This window comes from Mobula hypostoma, chromosome 9, assembly GCF_963921235.1.
Source record: "Mobula hypostoma chromosome 9, sMobHyp1.1, whole genome shotgun sequence".
In the NCBI taxonomy this organism is placed as follows: Eukaryota; Metazoa; Chordata; class Chondrichthyes; order Myliobatiformes; family Myliobatidae; genus Mobula; species Mobula hypostoma.
The window spans coordinates 117,712,380-117,734,232 of NC_086105.1; the positions used below are offsets into that span (position 1 = coordinate 117,712,380).

The following is a 21,853-nucleotide window of genomic DNA, read 5'->3' on the forward strand; positions in this document are numbered from 1 at the left end:
GTTAGTATATTGGCACTTGTAATTAGCGAGCCAAAAAAAAATCTGCTTCAAAACCCTCCAGCTTTTAAATGCAAAGGACAACTACAAACATTTGTATATACCCAGTTCACAGTTTTGCTACACCCAATCCAAAGATGCTCTCTAACCATGATTATTGAACTCTCACCTCTCCACCACAACATGCATGGCCCAGATGATCCTTTGTAGGTGTGATTATGCTGGAGGATACAAGGGAGATTTACAAGAATTTTATCAGAGCTGGAAAAATTGTGTGGGCTACAGGTATTCCCTTTGGAACAAAGGAAATTGTGGGTTAAAGTAACAGAAGGCCTCGACAGGATAATGAGAAAATATCATACCAGAAACATCAGTAATCAAGTAGCATAGATTTATGCTAATTGTAGAATGGGTTAGACAGATGTTGAGAAAAATTAGTCTACTTAGTGGTCGCAATTGGAACATACTCCATGCACATTCCTAACGATGAAGCCATGGACATTCATCATCTTTAAAAAATACCTGAATGAGGATTTGAAAACCTGTAATATGCTGAGTCAAGCACCAAGAACTTGGAACTGGGATTAAATTAAAGCTAATATTTGGCCTGCAGGAACATGATAACCCCTTCGAGATATAAACTTCCAAGGTCCCATTATTCTATGTCCTGAACATTTTCCAAATCCTGGATCTCCCTCAACCAGGGGTTCCCAATCGTTTTATGCCATGGACACCTACCATTACCAAGGGGTCTGTGCACCCCAAGTTGGGAACCCCTGACCTAGTCAGAGCTCATTTAATCCTCTCAGAGTACACAATCAATGCTTCCATTCAAATTCATCTTCCCCTTATCCCTGCATCCCTACAATGTCGTAAATCTCCAAACCCAATAATTAATCTTTCAATCCAAATGCACTTGCCTATCAAATCTGCCCAGTTCACAGCCTTCATTATCCAGAGTCTTGATCATGTGCAGCCCTTCTAATCCTCCAAGAATGCAGGAGCTCCTGCACCCATCTTATCTTCCCTCACTTCGAATTACTTCTCCAAGATCTGCCATTAAGCAGTATTCACATGTACACCCAGGAAATAATATTAGAGTGGTGTTGAGGCGCAAAAAAAAGGGCAATAATTGTTCAGTTGAAAAATGATATGGGGCAATTCGGACTGCCTGGGTATTCCTACAAATCTGTGCCAATATTGAGGCACCAAACTGACACATGACCCAGTGGTAATTTGATGAGTGCCCTTGGCAAAATAAGTGCATGTTTGCCATCTATTGAGGTCAGCCACTGAATTTGTGTCACAATGTATATATTAATATCTGAAGGATATTTGTGTTAAACCCTCTTGAGAAAGGACATTTGGCTCCATACTGATACTGATGGTAACTTAATAGCTTTTCTAACAATAAGATTATAAATTGCATCATCTTGTTTAATATTATTGCCCAGAAACATCTTGGTTACATCATTTAGAATATTATTGAAGCTGTCATATCTTTCCCTTTCTGTGAATAATAATTTTAAGTACACTTTAGCAGAAAGGACTAAAATGAATTAATAATGTGCTCCATATGTTCTCCTAATCCAGCACTTTTTTTTTTCCTTTGTGTGTCTGTGTTCAAATTTAATGACAAGCATCCCAGAGCTGCTCCAGTGTATTAGAATTTAAATTTCAAGACAACAAGCAGATAAGAACAACTGAGAGTGCAATAAGGCTCTATTAGCCTGGCAGAGGAAAGTGTTGGCTGTGATCCGCAACCTATTGGACATAACTAGAAATGAAGAGGATTTTTGTTACATGGGCAGTTGCAGTAAGTAATTCCTTCTTCACATGCTTATTCCCAAATAGATTTTACTGCAAATTGGCATTGCTTTGTTTGCTTCTCTTTTGTAACCCGACTATTGAAAGGATTAGACCAAGGAGTACTGTAATTACATTAGTGAGCTGTATTCAAAAATAAGATAGGAGCGATAGGAGCAGAATTTCGTTATTTTTTATCAGACATTCTAAATGTGGTCATATTCTAATTTTGTATGTTCAGCTTTAGTAATTTGCATCGTGTCTATTTTGATTATCCATCTTGAAAAAAATGCAGTGACTGAAAATTAATTAGGACCACAATGTAAAGACAAAAACCCTTCAGCCTTCAAAATGTTTGCCAGAGAGTATAAAACATGCTCAGGTATAGGACTTGGGTTGCTCTGACATTCAATTGCAATAAATGAAAAGGCTACCTTTTTAAAATTGGTTCACATATAATGGAAGTTTTCTTCTGAATGGTAGCAGGGAAGCAAGATCTCTGCTCTAGCATGAAGCAGGAATATGTGTTCGTGTGCAGAGTGCACGAGAATATGCTTTGATGGTTCAAAATGCTGATTTCAGCTCAATACCAAAACACAGGTGCTAGTGTCCAACTGACAGTCACTTAAAATTCATTAATACCATTAGGAAATCAATCTCTGTTTTTATTTTGTTACATTAATTACCTCCTTATACAACCCCCTGTCCCAAAATCACACTTGGGGGTCACTCAGTAAAGTGGTTTATGCAAGCATGGTGTTGTAAGTGAGAGTTACCAGAGTAGGAGCAATCTGTTTAAATTTAACTATTTTAAATTTAAATTCCTCCTTTCAAACACATCTCATCCCATGAAATCAGCCCCTCTCCATCTTGGAATCATGATTCTCTTCCCATTACAACTGTTTGGAGGGTCTGGGACAGGCAGATGTCAGGCATGGATCTCTTTGGACATTGGTTCGATACAAACTGATTGACACAGAAAATATTCAGGGAATTTGGAAATAAAATACTTGCTGCCTCTATCCTTACTTTTTATGATAATAATATGGATGTGCTGAAAGAAAATTAGAACTGTATTCAAAATTATTGGGGGTTTTGCACCTATGCAAATACATTTTTTGAATGACATTGCAGGAAATTCTTGGACACTGGCAATTGACACGAAGGCCATTGGTTGAGTTAAAGACCAAATTGACTAGGTCCACCAGGAGGAGAACATTATCTACAAAATCAAGTCCACAACTCACAAGAGCCTATTTGAGGTATTGAAGGATTGTGCTCAATAAGTAACTAACATCATGTCTGCAGGAATGATGTTCATTAACATGGAATATGTGCAGTGGAGCAGAGACAAGGTCATTAAGTTTCAAAAGAATTGTAAGCTCTCCAGAGTGCCTGGGTAGTTGATGTGATGAATGTGGCAAAGCTACAAGAGTGGAACAGTGTCCACCCTGCACTGGCTTAGCTGCACGTGCTGTGTGTTAGTTAGCACACAGCAGCTGGTGTCTGGTACAGTTCCTTCATCGCTATGATCTTGTGCTCAGGGATGAGGCACGATGGGAGACTGGATGAAATTCACTTGGCCAACTGACAGGATGTTACATTACGGCGGCTGGCTGAAGGGAACTTTACAGAGAGGGACAGAGCAGATTTGCAATGTGATAAAATATCTTTGCCTTCCCTACCATCAGGGCCATGGTATATTGTGAGAAGCCCATAGAGAACGAGATCCTGCACGGCTGCAGCTGGAAGCATGTGCTCACGAAGCCAGCTTTCCTCTGATGAAACATTCATCCTTACAGATATTGCACTGGGATGATTTGGGTGTAGCTCCACTATTTTTTTATCAGTAAAAATAGGTGTTTCATAACTTGAAAAGCAAATAAACAAATTTTTTGATTTTGAAAGTAAAACCTTACCCTAAAATTTCAATGATGTTTTTGTATTAAAAATACTTAATTTTCAACTTTTTAATATTTAAGTTCAATTCAGACACATTTGGTCAACAATTGGCATCAATGGTTTTAGAAACCAGACTCCAAACAATAAAATTTTCTGCAATGTTTGGAAACTTAAACATTTTAAGCTGACAAACTTAAGTAAACTTGGGGGGCAACAAGATAGTGTAGCAGTTGTCATAATACTATTGCAGTGCCGATGATCCAGGTACCATCCTGCTGCTGTCTGTAAGGAATTTATATATTCTCCCAACAACCACAGAGGTTTCCTCCAGGTTTTATAGTTTCCTCCCACGTTACAAAGACATATGGGTGAATAGGTTAATTAGTCACATGGCTTTATTTCAAAATTAAAAAAAAAATAACTTTAACCCTTTGGAATAAGAAGCTTGCAGATAATACATAACACGCCAAATATCACAGGTAGATAGTAATAGCCACCTTCATAAACCTGGTCAGCATGCTGAATATTAGAGCTCATGCTTATTGAGAGAATGGAAGCCACTGTACCTCAACCTTCGTGATTTTAATAAATGACCTGGATGAGAGAGTGGAGGGATGGGTTAGTAAATTTGCTGATGACACAGAGGTTGGAGGCATTGTGGATAGTGTGGAGGACTGTCAGAAGTTACAGTGGGACATCAATAGGATGCAAAGCTGAGCTGAGAAGTGGCAGATGAAGTTCTGCCCAGATAAGTGTGAGGTAGTTCAGTTTGGTAGGTCAAATATGATGGCAGATTATAGTATTAATGGTAAAACTCTTGGTAGCGTGTGGAGGATCAGAGGGATCAGAGGGGTCCGAGTCCATAGGACACTCCAAGCTGTCAAAGCTGACCATTTGGAGTGCTATCGACAATTTTAGTTATCCCATTACTGGAAGAGTGTGGAGGCTTTGGAAAGGTTTAACAGAATACCGCCTGTATTAGAGGGTATAAACTATAAGGAAATGTTAAAAGACTTGGCGTGGCTTAACTGGAACATCTGAAGCTGAGGTGAGACTGGAGAGAAGTTGACAAAATTATGAGTAGCATAGGTAGGATAGACAGTCATTTGTGTTTTTTTTACACCAGAGTAGAAATGTCTCTAACAAGAGGACATGTATTTAAGGTGGGAGGGGGAAAGTTTAAAGGAGATGGGTGGAGCCACAGAGAGAGTTAGGTGCCTGGAGTAGGCAGCCAGGGGTAATGGTGGAATAGAAGCAATAAGAGGTTTTTACACAGGCACAAAATTATTCCGAGAAAGAGGGATATGGATCATGTACAGGCAGACAAGATTTAGTTTCATAATGCAGCATATTTGTCGCAGACATCCTGGGGCCAAAGTACCTGCTCCTGTGTTGTACTGCTCTATACTCTATGTGAAATGCTCAATCCAATTTGAAGACAACTGGCAGGTACTTTGAGTGTAACTTGGTGCTGGCAAATGTGCAAGAGACAGCATGAATTTTGGGGGATCTAACTTTTGGTTTACACCTGTGAAGGAGATTCCAGTGCCAAGTGTTTATCAGCTTCGGATACTTCAACAGGCACGTTGGCGTTTTCAGCCTGAAGGCTTTGTTTACACGAACAAATGATTTCCATATTATTATTACATTTCCTTATTTAAATTGCTCAGACATTCAGTGTAACAGCTTTAATTATGTATGATTGGCTAAAGATATTAAATGGCGATTCTGTTAAAGTCTACACCAATATGTCAGAGCACAGAGTGTTTTACACTGCTCAGAAAGAGATGACGTTGAAAGGCCATGGAGAGAGGAAATGAATGAAGTGCTCTTATATTGATTCAGTGCAGAGTTGACTGGCAGAATGACCTCCTTCCATTCTACAACTACTCTGATTCTCCTGCACATAAGATGCATCATTGAAACACTCTGAAAGTATTGTTATCTCTTGGTGGGGCTGCAGCCAATTTTAAAACGACTTGAAAGCAAGGTTTAAACCCGGGATTAAAAAAAAACAGTTCTGTGCTTCTTTTTGAATCTTGGGGGAATTGCATTGTATTTGAGTAAGTGTACAGTAAGAGGCAGCTCTGAATCCACAATCAGAATCAGGTTCAATACAGGTACGTCATGAAATTTGTTGTTTTGCAGCAGCAGAAGATTGCAATACATGATAATAGAGTCTATAAATTCTAGCATGAAAATTAAAATAAATAAGTAATGATAAAAGAGAGAAAAAATAACTGAGGTAATGTTCATGGGTTCATTGACCATTCCAAAATCGGATGGTTCAGGGGAGGAAGCTAGTCCTGAAATATTGAGTGTGTGTCTTCAGGGTCCTGTAACTCGTCCTTGATAGTAGCATTGAGAAGCGGACATGTCCTGGGTGATGGGGACCTTAATGATGGATGCTACCAATTTGTGGCATTACCTTTTGAATTGGCCTGGATGTTGGGGAGGCTATTGCCCACGATGGAGCTGGATGAGGTTACAACGTTCTGCAGCTTTTTCCGATCCTGTGTAGTGGCTCCTTCTGACCAGATGGTGTTACAACCAGTTAGAATACTCTCCATAGTTTATCTGGTTTAAGATGGCACGACTGAAGATGAGCAACAGTTTACTGGCAGTTCTTAAATCAAGAAATACAACTAAATACTTTACTAATGACTCTTTTTCTGTGGAAATTTGTGGTAATTGATCACTGCAAACAATGAAGAGGTGAGCGAAAGCAAGGCTGACTCAAGAATTGAGGCGTGCGGGTGCAATGCAGCGTCAGAGCATGAATGAGGTACGTCCAAGGAGAAGTGGTCAGAATGAGGTCAAGGTATATTCCAGGCAAAGTCAGGGCATGCAAAGCAGAGAAAGGTCAGAGCAGAGCCCGTTCACCTAAACTGAGAGGAAAGTTGGATCAATTTAAGCGCTGGGCCAATTTGGAAAGGTCTGGTTATGGGCCGAAATGTGATGGTGGGTTCCAGGCTCAGAGCATATTGAAGTGGTGGGGCCCGATTCCTAGTGCGGGGAACAACCGCTGTGTTTAGATGGCTTGAAAAGGACAGGCGTCGTGACCAGAGGCAAGAGCTGGGCTGGTTTTTCTCGCTGCTCTGCAATGTTTACTCCTCTCTTCACTGCACTGAAGCTAAGGCTTACTCCGACTGCTCCCTGATGATTTGCTCTACAGTGTGATGAACTGAGGCTAGGGTTATGGGCTTGCGTTGGCTGCTCCAAGCTTCATGTCTATGGAATCACCTTCGTTCTGAATGCTGTTGCTTGATTTTATTGTTTGCACTATTTGTGTTTTTTTTGTCTGCACATTGGGTGTTTGTTGGTCTTTTTTTACTTAGTTATTTCAGATTTCCTGTTTGGTGGCTGCCTGTAAGGAGACAAACTTCAAGCTTGTAAAATTTGTAAATACTTCGATAATATATGTACTTTGAACTTTGAACTGTAAAAATCTGAAAGTGTCTTTGTTGGCATACCAATTCTCCTCAAACTCCAAATGAAATTTAGTGACTGTTGTGTCCTCTTTGAAATTGCATTGATATGTTGGGCCCAGTACAGATCCTCAGAGATATTGACACCTACAAACTTGAAACTGCTCATCCTTTGCACTTCTGATCCCTCATTGTGAACTGGCGTGCAGTCCTTCGACTTCCCCTTCCTGAAGTTCACAACCAATTCCTTGATCTTACTGGTGTTGAGTGCAAGTTTGTTGCTGCAGCACCATTCAAACAGCTGATCTATCTCACTCCTGTAAGCCTCCTTGACACTATCTGAAATCTTGCCAACAATAGTTGAATCATTAGCAAACTTATAGATGGTATTTGAGCTCTGCCTAGCCATGCAAATGTGCGCGTATAGAGAGCAGAGCAATAGACTACGTATGCATCTTCGAGGTGCACCAGTGCTGATTGTCTTTGAGGAGGAGAAGTTATTTTCAATCTGCTCAGTCTGTGGTCTCCCAGTGAGGAAGTCAAGGATCCAATTGCAACGGGAGGTACAGAGGCCCAGGTTTTGGAGCTTGTTGATTTAAACTGAGGGTATGATTGTGCTGAGCTCTATTCACTAAGCACCAGCCTGATGTAGGTATTTCTGCTGTTCAAAGTTCAAGGCATATTTATTATCAAAGTATGTATACATTATACAACTTTGAGATTCATCTTCTTACAGGCAGCCACAAAACAAAGAAACCGTAAAGAACCCATTAAAAACAAACGTCAGACACCCAATGCATAGAGAGAAAAAAATCGTGCAAGCAATTAAAGTAAGCAAATAGTACTCAGAACTGATGTTTAGTGGAAGGAATGAAGCCAGACATCACTGCACCTGGAGTAGGTCACAGCTTCAGATCAGCGCAGAGCTGAGTAAACGTTGCGAGCAGCGAGCTGAACCAGGCAGCACCACCCCGTCCCAACAGCCCGAACTTAGCCATTTGGCCTGGTGCTTAAATCATCCAAACCTCAGGTTGCACTTCACTCTCAGACAGCTCTGGGGCCTGGACCCCACTGCCATGATTCAGCCCAGTGCTTCAGTCCTTCGCCTCTGTCTCTGCCTTTCCTTTGTTAGCAGTGATTTTCATTATTAAATGTTATTAATAAGGTGTTTAGTGGCTTTCTTTGTTTTGTATTTTGCCACTGATAAGTAGTCGCTGAGCACCACCAGCGCCATCTTCAACTGGATCCAGGTGACCCAAGAACCAGTGAAATTGCGTTCACTGTAGACTTATTGTGATGCTAGGCAAACTGAGCAGGTCCAAATCCTGGCTTCAGAAGGAGCTGATTCTAGCCATGACCATTCTCTCAAAGCACTTCATCAGAGCAGATGTGAGTGCCTCTGGTCGAATGTCATAGAGGCAGCTCAGCCTGCCCTTCTTGGGCACTGGTATGAGGTTAAATTTTGAAGCTGCTGGGACCCTCCGGCTGCAGCAGTGAGAGATTAAAGATGTCCTTGAACACACCCACCGATTGGTTGATGCAGATTTTCAAAGACCCATCAGGTACATCATCAGGGCCTGGTGCCTTGTGATGTTTCACCTTCTGGAAAGTTGCTCTGACATCAGCCTCAGAGACAGAGATCACATGGTCACCAGATCCTGCAGGGATTTGCACAGGTGTAGTTTTATTCTCCTTTTCAAAGGGTGCATAAAAGGCATTAAACTCATCTGAAAATGAAGCATCACATTCATTCATAATGTTACTTTTCACTTTACAGGAAACAATGGCCTGCAAAACCTGCCAGTATTGGTGTGTATCTGATTCCATCTCCAATCTCAATCAGAATTGTTGTTTTTTTTTGCCTTTAAAATGGCTTCTGTAGATCATACCTGGAATTTTTGTATAGTTTTAGATGATTGGTTTTGATTGTCACAGATCTAGCCCTCAGCAGAGTACAAATCTGGTTCATCCACGGCTTTTAGTTTGGGTATGCCCATAATACCATAAGACTTAGAAACAGAATTAGGCCATTTAAGCCAATGAGTCTGCTTTGCCGTTTCATCATGGCTGATCCATTTTTCCCTCAATCCCATTCCCCTGACTTCTCCCTGTAACCTTTCACGCATTGAATAATCAAGAACCTATTAACCTCTGCCTTGCATCTATCCAATGATCTAGTCTCTGCAGCTGCCTGTTACAACGAACTCAACAGATTCACCACTCTATGGCAAAAGAAATTCCCCCTTCATCTCTACTCTAAATGCTCATCCCTTTATTCTGAAGTTCTGTTCTCTGGTTTTACACACCCCAACATAGGAAACATCCTCCCCACATCCACTCTTTCTAGGCCTTTCAACATTCGATAGGTTACAATGTGATTCCTCATCATTCTTCTAATTCCAGCAAGAAAGGGCCAGAGCCATCAATCACTCCTCACACAACAAGGCTTTCATTCCCAGAATAATTCTTGTGAACCTCATCTGAAACCACTCCAATGTCAGCACATCCATTCTTAAATAAGGGGCCCAAAAATGCTCACAATACTCCAAGTGAGCCCTTACCAGTGCTTTATAAAGCGTCAGCATTATATCTTTGCTTTTACATTCTAGTTCTCTCAAAATGAATGCTAACCTTACATTTGCCTTCTTCACCACCAACAAAACTTAGAAATTAACCTTTAAGAAATCTTACACAAGGCCTCACAAGTCCCTCTGTACCACAGAATTTTGAAATGTCTCCTTGTTTAGAAAATAGTCTATGCTTTAATTCCTTTTACCAAAGTGCAAGACCATACATTTCCTGACACCATATTTCATCTGCCACTTCTTTGCCTATTCTGCCAATAAGAGCATAAGATATTGGAGCAGAATTAGGCCAAATGACTTATCGAGTCTGCTCCATCATTTCATCATGGCTGATCCATTATCCTCTCAGCCCCAATCTCCTGCTTTCTTCCTGTATCCCTTCATGTCTTGTTTAATCAAGATTCTAACAACCTCTGCCTTAAATATATGGAATGGCTTGGCCTCCATAGCCATCTGTGGCAACAAATTCCTCAGATGCATCACTCTTTGGCAAAAGAAATTCCTCCTATATCTCTGTTCTAAATGGACATCCATCTATTCTGAGGCTGCATCCTCTGGTCTTAGACTTTCCCACCACAGGAAACGTCCTTTCCATATTCACCTTCTTGAAGCCATTCAGACCTTCAATAGGTTTCAATGAGATCCCCATCATTCTTTGAATTCCGGTGAATACAGGCCTAGAGCCATCAAACACTCCTCATATGATAAACCTTTCAGTCCAGAATCATTTTTGTGACCCTCCTTTGAACCTATCCCTGTTTCTTCAACACTACCTCCCCCTACACCTGTCTTTGTATATTCTGCAAAACTGGCCATAAAGCCATCATTTGCATCATCCATATCATTGATATACAATGTAAAAAGAAGTGATCCTAACACTGACCCCTACAGAACAGTATTTGTCACCTTTAGCCAATCAGCAAATCTCCCTTCATTCCCACTTTTTGCCTCCTGCCAATCAGTCAATGCTGTATCCATGCCAGTATCTTTCCTGTAATACCATGGGCCCTTATATTGTTAAGCAGTCTCATGAGCCGCACCTTATCAAAGACCTTCTGAAAATTCAAATGTACAACATTCACCATTTCTCCTTTGTCTTTACTGCTTGCTATTTCCTCAAAGAATTCCAACAGATTTGTCAGGCAAGGTTTTCCCTTAACGAAACCATGCTAACTTTGGTTTATTTTGTCATATGCCTCCATGTACCCCAAAACCACATCTTTAACAATTGACTTCAACATCTTCCCCACATGATGTCAGACTAAATGACCTATAATTTCCTTCTTCTGCCTACCACCCTTCTGGAAGTGTGAGGTGACATTTGCAATTTTCCAGTCCTCCAGAATCTAGTGATTCTTGAAAAATTATTACTAACGCCTCTACAATCTCTTTAGCTACCTCTTTCAGAAAACTAGGTTGTAATCCATTTGATACAGGTGACGTATCTTCATTCAGACCTTTCAGTTTCCTAAACACCTTTCCTAGTAATAGCAACTGCACTCACTTTTGCCCTCTGACACTCTTGAACTTCCAGCATACTGCTAGTGTCTTCCACAGTGAAGACTAATGCAAAATACTTATTCAGTTTCTTCACCATTCCTAGTCCTCCATTACAACGTCTCCAGCGTAATTTTTCAGTGGTCCAATATCTATTTTTGCCTCTCTTTTACATATATCTGAAAAAACTTTTCCTATCCTCTTTGATATTATTGGCTAGCTTACCTTCATATTTCAATTATTCCCCCATTATGGCTTTTTAGTTCCCATCTGTTGATTTTTAAAAGTTTCCCAATCCTCTAACTTACCACTAATTTTTACTCTATTATATGCCCTTTTTTTTTGCTTTTATGTTGGCTTTGACTTCTCTTGTCAGCCACAGCCATGTCTCCCTGCCTTTAGAATACTTCTTCTTTGGAATGTATCTATCTTGCACTTTCTGAAATGCCCTCAGAAAATCCAGCCATTACTACTCTGTCGTCATCCCTGCTCGGGCCCCTTTGGCAGCTGCTCTCTCATGCCTCTGTAATTCCCTTTGCTCCACTGTAATTCTGATGTATCAGATTTCAGCTTCTCCCTCTAAAACTGCAGGGTGAATTCCTCCATATTATGATCATGTCTCTTTATGGATTCCTTTACCTTAAGCTCTCTAATTAAATCTGGTTCACAACACAACACCCAATCAGGAAGAGCTGCTCCATGAGTGCACTCAATCACAAGCTGCTCTAAGAAGCCACCTTGTAACTATTCTACAAATTCTCTCTCTTGGGATCCAGCACCAACCTTATTTTCCCAATCTACCTGCATATTGTAATCCCCCATGACCATCGTAACATTGTCTTTTTGACATGCCTTTTGTATCTCCGATTGTAACTTATAGCCCACATCTTGCCCTGTAATTAACTTCCATCAGGATCTTTTTGCAGTTGCAATTTCTTAACTCAGCCCACAAGGATTCTGCACCTTCTGATGATAAGTCACCTCTTTCTAGGGATTTGATTTAATTTTTCACTAACAGCGCCAAGCCGCCCCTTCAGCATACCTGTCTCTGCTTTTGATACAAAGTGTATTCTTGGATGTTAAGCTCCCAACTATAATCTTCTTTCAGCCACATCTCAATGATGCCCACATCATACATATCAATCTCTAATAGGGCTACAAGATCATCTATTTCATTCTGTATACTGCGTGCATTCAAGTATATCACTTTCCATCCTGTATCTGTTACCCTTTTCGATTCTGTCCCCCAGTGCAACGCATCCCGCTGACTGCAATTTTGCCCTGCCATCTGCCTATCCTTCCTGACAGTCTCACTATACACTGCCTCTGCTTGTAAACCAACAGCCCTGTCCTCAGCTCTATCACTCCAGTTACCATCCCCCTGCCAAATTAATTTAATCCCTCTCGAACAGTTCTGGCAAACCTGCCCACCAGGATATTGGTCCCCCTCAGTATCTTCAGTATGTTCTCGAATGCACACACTCATCAACACGTTTTGAAGTTGGTGACAAATGTGGCTCATTCATTCAGATTCAGAGATGAATCCCTGAATATTGTCCAGTCCACCTACTCAGAGCAGCCCTGTAAGTGTTATTCCGCCTCCCTTGACCATGTCCCTTTGGTCCTTACCACGGGTGCTGCTGTCTTTAGTCTCTGCCTATAGGCTGGGATTAGAAGTAATGCCCAATAATCAGACTTTCCAAAGTGTGGGCATAGGATGGCACAGTAAGTGTTCTTAATGCTACAGTGGTCGAATGTGTTAGCTCCTCTGATTCCACAGGTGATACGTTGATAGCAGTTGTTCAGAGACTTCTTCAAGCTGGCCTAGTTGAAATCTCCCATCTGTCTCTTTTAGATCCACTTTTTTAATGCTTCCTTCTATAACTGAAATGTATTTTAACATCCTAATTTGTATTATAATGTTCAATAAATAAATCATAGAAAAGAACATGATTTTGATGAATAGTTTGGAGAAGAAAAGGGTGGTAGAACAAGTTAAAAAGATAAAGTTGAAAATTGGGCATTAGTTTGGGAGGGAAGATGCCTTTCACATGGAACTCTAATTTCACATAAATTGCCCCAAGTGCTACTTTAAGGATTGAGTTAATTTTACTTAAAAAAAACCTCTCTGTCTCAACCGAAGATGCAGGAGCACAGAAGGGTTCATTACTGGGCTAACGACCCAGAACACGAGCTCAAATCCCACTGGGTTGAAGAGTGGAAATAGAAAGCTGGTATCAATAAAGGTGACCATTTAGGAGCAAGTTTATTGTAAAAACATATCTGTCCAACTAATGTTCTTAAGGGAAGAAAATCTGTTGTCCTGCATATATCCTACTTCACTGAATTTTAGAAAGTCACTCAATGGAACTTATAATGGGCAATCAATTTTGGCTTTGTCTGAGATGCCCACATCTTGACACCAAATTTTTAAAAGTACATCAGTGTAGAAGAGCTGAAAACTTGCAAATCATCTGGCCTGAGGCAGCGGTCATTTCTATGGAGCCATGGACAGTGTAGTGATTAATATCTCTAATTTCTCCATGGAATTGATTACCATGAGACCCGACAGTTGAAAAAAAGAACAAGATCAAGCCATCAATTTTTCACCTGTTACAATTACCAAAAGCCAAATAATTAAAACAATCCTTCAAGTCAAGAGGTGAACGTCTGAACTTAGTTAACAAATTAAAGAGCAAAGGTGCAGATGATTTTTTTCTGAATAGGCAGTTTCCAGTTTAATCCCTGCGTAGACCCGACTGTGATAGGAACTCAAAGGTGAGCTGCATGAATTATGATACCAGTGGCCAGTTGTATGTTGCTCAGTGCACCTCACACTTCAAAGCACGCAAAAGGCAGCAGTCTGAGAGGTGTTGCAGGTGATGCATCTAACTCCTGCTCTACCACATTGAGCTACGATGTGCCAATGAGAGGCTCAGGATACACTTTACATCCGGTCATTAGCTTTAAACTGGGATGGGGGGGGGGGGGTGCTAGAATTGGGTCACTTTGTCCATGAAAACACAGCCACTTTCACCTGAATGAAATCCTCAACTTTATGTTATAAGTAAGTATGGATAGATGTTTCCCTTAGTTTCCTTTACGTTAATGTATTTAATTAGCAGTGGTCATTTTAATATTCATTTCAAAGTTCAAAGTACATTTATCAAGGTATGTATACATAATACAGCCTTCAGATTCATCTCCTTACAGGCAGCCATAAAACAAGAAACCTGAAAGAATTCATAAAAAAAATCGGACAAACACAAAACAGAAAAAAGAGAGAAAAAAAAGTCATGCAAACAATAGAAGTAAGCAAATAGAGTCCTCAGACAGGAAGCCTAGAGAGCCGAAACAGGTCTATGGCCTCAGTAAATGTTGATGAGCAGCAAGCCAGCCTGGCATTTATATCATCCAAAAATTGGGTTGCTCCTCACTCTAAGACCTGGACAATATCGCTTCGATGTGCTCTAGGCCTGGACTCCACCATTATGTTTCAGCTCATACCCAACCTTTCCAAATTGGCCCGGTGCCTATGTTGATCAAACCTTATTCCTGGTTTCCACCACTCCAAATTTTCTCCGCTTCGCACGCCCCGACTCTATCTCGAACGTGCCTCGACCTCATTCCAACTCTCTCTCAAATATGCCTCCATTTTGCTCCTCCATCTCGAACAAGCCTCGACCTCTCTCTAACTCTGTCTTGCACACACGTTTTGACCCTTGACTCAGCCTCGCTTTCGCACATCTCTTCATTGTTTGTGGTGACCATTTATCATAACTTTTAACAGAAAAGGTATTATTAATAAATTCTAAATTCAGTGTCACCAATGTCTTGTACAACTGCAACGTAACACCTTATTAGTAAAGTATTAACTTGTACTTCTTGCTTTAGGAGCATCCAGTAAGTGTTGCCTGCCTTCAGCAGTGCCATTTTACACCAGAAGTGTTTTTTTTACACCGGAAGTTTTAAAATGAAATTAAGATATATATTTTTAAATATTCTGTTTTGTTTTATCATTTTGTATATTTGAATAGTATTTAAATGTCTCTGCCTGAGGCCTACTCTGCCACACAGATACAGAGTATCAGCTCATCCAACCCTCCATATTTGGAGAAAGTCAAGTGTAAGTGGGCAGGATGGGCAAGGACAGCCCGGAATCATTTGGCCCAACTTCGTCAATTTGTGTAAGAAATTATTTAACATACTTGGGCTTTACAACATCTGCTGAATTTGTAGTATCATAATCAACTTTCTTAGCATTCAAAACACCTGTTACATAAAATATTGCAGTGTCAATGTGTACACACTGCCCAGTTAAACGACTAAGGGGCATTTTGAGATGCCAAAGTCTTCTTTAGCAACTCACTTATTCAATAGCTGTACTTCTGACTTGGGTGATCCAAATCTTGACAGACAATTTGGATAAGTGCAATGGGTTGCATTTTGGGAAGAGAAATCGGAGTTGGACTTTCACAATGAAATGTAGGGCCCTGAGGACTCTTGTAGAACAGAGGGACCTAGAGGTACCAGCACATAGTTCCCTGAAAGTGCATCACAGGTAGACAGGGTGGTGAAGAAAGCTTTTAGCATGCTGGCCTTCATTAGTCATAACACTGAGCACAGAATTTCAGGTGTTATGTTGCAGTTGTACAAGACATTGATGATGCTGCATTTGGAATATTGTGTTCATTTCTTGTCACCCGGCTATAGAAAAGATGCTACTAAACTGGAAAGAGTACAAAGGGGATTTACAGGGATGTTGCTGGTACTCAAGGGACTGAGTTATGGAGAGAAGTTGAGCAAGTTGGGACTTTTTCATTGGAGTATAGGAGAATGAGGGGTGACCTTACAGAGGTGTATAACATCATGAGGGCCATAGATAGGGCTAATGTGCACAACCTTTCTCTCAGGTTTGGGAAAATAATAAATAAAGGGGATAGGTTTAAGATGAGAGGGGAGTTCTTTAGTAGAAACAGAAGGGGTAGCTCTTTCATCCCAGAGAGTGAGACACACATGGAATAACCTGCTAGAAGAAGTGTTACAGTCAGGAATAATATCAGCATTTAAAAGGTTCTTGGACAGGTACATGGATAGGAAAAGTTTAGAACAGGGTCCTCAGACCCCTTGGTTAATGGCTGGGATCTATGACATAAAAAAGTTAGGAATTCCTGATTTAAAAGGATTTGGACTAAATGCAGGCAAATGTGACTACCTTAGATGGGCATCTTCGTCAGGTTGGACTAATTGGGTCAAACGGCCTATTTCCATAGTGTATGAGCCAATGAATCTACGATAAAGTGGAAGCAACTGTAGTTAGTTGAGATACCTGGCTCAGGTACAAAAGAAGAAGATATTATGAGATCCAAGAGTTTCACAAGGAAAGAAGAGTTTGTAGTTTTTTCATGGGTTATTTATGAACCATACTCTCTGGTCTCTAGTGACTTCCAAGATGCCTCACCTTTAACTTTGCGCCTCCAGGCCAGACACTCATATGCAATTATTCCAGCCATCAAGGTGGGTGTTGAATTTCTGCAGGAACTGTTTTACTTTGATAGTGAGCTATAATTTTGGTCTTCACTTCCTCTAGCTTTTCTTTTAGTTCCCCATAGAGCAAAGTTGTATGTTTGTTGTTTTGAGGCATTTTCTCGTGCCTCACCTAAGCTGGCCTGTAAGTATCTAATACAGCTTGCAGATCCTTGATATGAACAATCAACTGATTGGTGTCTTACTTATCTAAAGTTACACCTAAAGATTTTATAATAGCAAAACTTATAGTTATTTGCTTGACAGCCTTGCTTTGGGTATTAAACCAACTTTTATGGCCATGAAGTAAGTTGTTACTTCAACTTGCTTCATGCTTGAGATGCTATGACCTTAAGTTTTTACATGAGCAGCTCCAGAGACACGCAGTGAGGTTTATTGGCAGTCTGATAAGATAAAAGTCTAGAAAATACAAACATTCCACATTATCAGGTATACCCAGAAATGCAACTATTGTAGGATATGCTAATGTGTACTCTTTCTATTACATATAGGGTTAATATCTCGACCCACTCAACTTAGTTCCCAATTGGCAGTCATCTTAATAACAGTGATCTCAAAAAAATTTTGCTGTAGGGAGATCTGTAGCAGACAATGTTACTCTTGTTACCATCAGTGCAGTTCTGTGTAAAAATAATATAATAATTCAGAGCAGACAACTCTGAAGTACTATAAAGAAATACTAAATATTAATAAACTATTCATAAAAATAGAAAACTAGTAATCTTATTGATTATCCTTGATCCATTTTCTTAAGGAGTATATATTTTTCGAATTATTATTAATGTTATAAGAGGTCTTGTGCCATCTAATGCTGTCTCATGGTAATTTGGTAATTGAATGCTCAAAGCATTTCTGGGTTAAAGGTCAATATTAAGATGGAGGACAACTACATTGCAGGCTGTGAGTAGCACAAAATAGTCTCAAAAGAATCTTCACAAGAAATACTCTATTTGAAAAGAACAGATACCTAAATGCTCAATTTCCCATGCCTCTGTTTTAAATTAACCACACCCATTGAGGAAATTAACCACAGTGGTGAGTTACTGCTAAATGTGCTCATTTTTTGAAGGCACTTGAGTGGTGTCCAAAAGTTTGAGCATTTTTTTTTGTGTTGTGCAAGAACACATTTCTGCAGTTTTATTTTAATTGGCTGTGAAAATGACCGCTGCATACCATGTAACTATTGTTTTTCTCTGCATTGTTGTAAGATCAATTTGAGTTATTTAAAATTGCTGGGCATGGAACTGACCCTGATGAAAAAATGCTCAGTTTTGAGATAAGCCACTTTCAGACCCACGAAAAAAGTGCACCAAATTACTACTTGTTATATAAGGGTCTCCTTTTAATACACTGATTTTTGTTTTGTGGGGGGGGGAATAAGTGTTCAAAATGACAGACGATTTGTACTGGCTCTGAGTAGATTTTCGCTTCAGCGATATGCAAAATTGCAAAAGAGAAGTACTGAAATTTAGCATATCTTTGAGCACAATTTGCATTCATGGTTGAGGATTACATCCAAAATTGAAACTCTTAACATTTAGGTTCCAAAAATAATACAATAAATGAATGCATTATGGCAAGTCTCCATTAGGAGAGTAAAGTAACCAAAGAAATATAAATGGGGTGAGGGGAACCACTCTGAAGAAGTACCTTACCCATATTTTCAGGCAAGGCTTGTACTCCATTGTTACAGAAAAAAAATTCAATATTTTCAAATTATCATTAACTAAAAATCTACATCAGTTTATTCTAACTATTGGTAACCTAAAGCCAGATACATCCTCAGTTGGTATCATGTAGCGTTACAAAGAATCTACTTGCCTAAAAGAACACAATGAACAATTCAATGTATCTAAGCTCAATAGCGGTCTTCCTTAATTATAAATTACTTCTTCCATTATACTCATATTTTGCTCTAAGTATTAACTATTTTTCTCTGCTTTCTAGAGTGGAGTGTTCCCAAAATGGATGGTTGACTACAACTTGTTTAAATTTTCAGGAAATTTCCATTTTTCCTCCCTGATTTTCTTTTTTCCCCTTTTATGTCCTTTCTAAGCACATCTTGGCTGTGTAACGCATTTTGTTCCCTCAATTTTATCCAATTAAACGGCCTACCACCAGCTCCCTTTTATGCCTCACATATTCATTATTGTTGTTGCCATTATTATTGTCCTGACGAAGGGTCTCGGCCTGAAACGTCGACTGCACCTCTTCCTATAGATGCTGCTTGGCCTGCTGCGTTCACCAGCAACTTTGATGTGTGTTGCTTGAACTTCCAGCATCTGCAGAATTCCTGTTGTTGTTGCCATCCTTTTGTTTTGTCTCTTTTTCTTTAAGTCACAAAAATAAGCCCTTGACCTCTCTATCCTTGCAAACAACACCTTATTTGCAAGTTCATTTGCTTTCCAAGGTCATTCAAGTAGCCGTAGACTACAAAATGTCTGCTTTTCCCTGCTTAAATGAAAGAAATCCATTGAATATATTCAAGGCTGATAAAGACCAATTTTTGGTCAACAGTGCAGTTGAGCACTGTGGTGAACTGTGAGCTGAGGCCAAGTTCTTATCAGCCATGATCTGACTAAAGGTAAATCAGGCTGGAGGCTTGTGTTAGTTGACATTTCAACCATCAGGCTTCAAATGATTTCATGATCACCAGGGAGGGGGGAAGATACCTGTGAAGGATTCAGTGACTCTCTACTGTTGAGAGCTTTACCTTGGATTTACTGCCCTTTATAGTTGAACAGTCAGGAAATATTTAACTTTCTGCCTCTTACCTGATAAAATCTACTTAGGCAAGGCTGTGAATTAGTTCGGGTTTGTCCAATTATACTCCAACAGGCTGCTGGATTGAATGAGAAACAGAATCAGGTTTAATGTCACTGGCATATGTTGTGAAATTTGTTGCTATGCGGTAGCAGTATATTGCAATACATAATAAAATTATAAGTTACTGTATACAGTTTTCTCTCGGTATCCTCGGAGGATTGGTTTCAGGACCAAAATCTGCAGATGCTCAAGTCCCTTATATAAAATGGCGTAGGTATGTAACCTACACACATCTTCCCGTATACTTTAAATCATCTCTAGGTTACTTATAATACAATGTAAATGCTATGTAAATAGTTGTTATATTGTATTGTTGAGGGAATAATGACAAGAAACAAAGCCTGTACAGCTTCAGTACAGACGCAACCATCGTAGCTCTTCTGGGAACACTGATACTGCCTCGGCATCAGCCGCTGCCGATTCTCCCATGATCTTTAAGTTCTTGAGGCTGTAGTGCTTTACATAGCTAGCCAGCCATCCCTTACTAGCCTTAAACTCCTTCCTCTCACTCACAACCCAAGTAGCGAACGAACGAAACGAGAGGAAAACAATGCTCAAACAACGAGTGCTGGAGAGAGACTGCGGATCTGTGAAATGGCGGGAGACTACAGCAGGGTATGCCTACACATCACTTCATTCGCATGGATTCAGCAGAGTGCTCAGCACACAGCAAATTCAAGTTTTGCTTTTTGGAACTTACTGGATTTTTTTCCGAATATTTTCGATCTGCGGTTGGTTGAATCCGTGGATGCGGAACCCGCGGATATGGAGGGCCGACTGTATATATGTGTATATATACATGTATGGTTAAATTCAATAAGTAGTGCAAAAAGAGAAAAAAAAAAGTATTCATGGGTTCAATGTCCATTCAGAAGTCTAATAACAGAGGAGAAGTGACTATTCCTGAATCACTGAGTGTGCACCTTCAGGCTCCCGTACCTCCTCCTTGATGATAGCAATGAAAAGAGAGCATGCCCTGGGTCATGGAAGTCCTTAATGATGGATTTTGGCTTTTTGAGGCATTGCTCCTTGAAGATATCCTGGACACTAGTGAGCCTGGTGCCCATGATGGAGCTAACTGAGTTTACAACATTCTGCAACTTATTTCGATCCTGTGCAATATCCCGATACCAGACAGTGTTGCAGACAGTTAGAATGCTCTCTACAGTACATCTGTAGACATTTGCGAGTGTCTTTGGTGACATACCAAATCTCCTCAAAATTCCTAATGAAATATATCTGATGTCTTGCTTTCTTTGTAGCAGAATTGATGTTTGGTCCATGATGGATCCTTGGAGATGTTAACACCCAGGAAGTTAAAATTGCTCACTCTTTCCACTTCTGATCCCTCAATGAGGATTGATGTGTGTTCCCTCATCTTACACTTTCTGGTCTGCAATTAATTCTGTGGTTGTTGCTGCAACACCACTCAACCAGTTGATCTATGTAACTCATGCACACCTTCTCGTCACCATATGAAATTCTGCCAACAATAGTTGCACCTTCAGCAAATTTATAAATGGCACTTGAGCAGTGCCTAGCCACACAGTCTTGGGTGTAGAGAGTGTAGAGCAGTGGCTATGCACATCCTTGAGCTGCCCCAGTTTTGATTATCAGTGAGGTGGAAATGTTATTTCCCATCTGCACAGACTATTGGCTTCTGGTGAGGAATTTGACGACCCAGTTGCAGAGGGCCAGGTTTTGGAGCTTTTTGATCAAAACTATAGGAATGTTTGTGTTAAATGCTGAGCTGTAATCAATAAACTGGAGCCTGACATAAGTATTAGTATTGCCCAAGTGATCCAAGGCCACCTGAAGAATCCATTGTAGACATATTATGGTGATAGGCAAATTGTAGTGGGTCCAGGTTCTTGCTTAGGCAGGAGTTAATTCTAGATATGACCAACCTTTCAAAGCACTTTATCACCTCAGATGTGAGTGCTACTCACATTGCTCTTCTTGGGCACTGATATGATTGTCACCCTTTTGAAGCAGGTGAAAAAGTCTGAGTGTAGCATTAAGAGATTTAAAATGTCTTAGAACAGAACCATCAGTTGGTTGGCACAGGTTTTCCGAGACCTACAAGGTGCACCAACCTAACTAAGATAAATATAATGTAAAAACAGCATAGTTAGAAACTATAAGTATTGATTCTGTTGTAACGCACTCATCTCTGATTCATAGTTTTTAGCCCATTCTGAGAAGCTGAACATATACTGTAACCTTGAGAGACTCTTCCATATAATACTTCTTGTGTCCATTCTC

General features: G+C 40.1%; 1 protein-coding gene across 1 annotated transcript in view; it reads left to right on the top strand.

Annotated features, from left to right (window-relative positions):
• The first annotated feature begins 1,646 nt into the window (after window positions 1-1,646).
• rbfox1 (RNA binding fox-1 homolog 1) overlaps window positions 1,647-21,853 on the top strand; it is a 1,583,823-nt gene continuing 1,563,616 nt past the window's right edge. Inside the window, exon 1 of the mRNA XM_063058997.1 lies at window positions 1,647-1,813. Within this exon, the coding sequence (XP_062915067.1) occupies window positions 1,781-1,813 (33 nt within the window). The 5' untranslated portion in view covers window positions 1,647-1,780. The remainder of the gene's footprint in view (window positions 1,814-21,853) is intronic.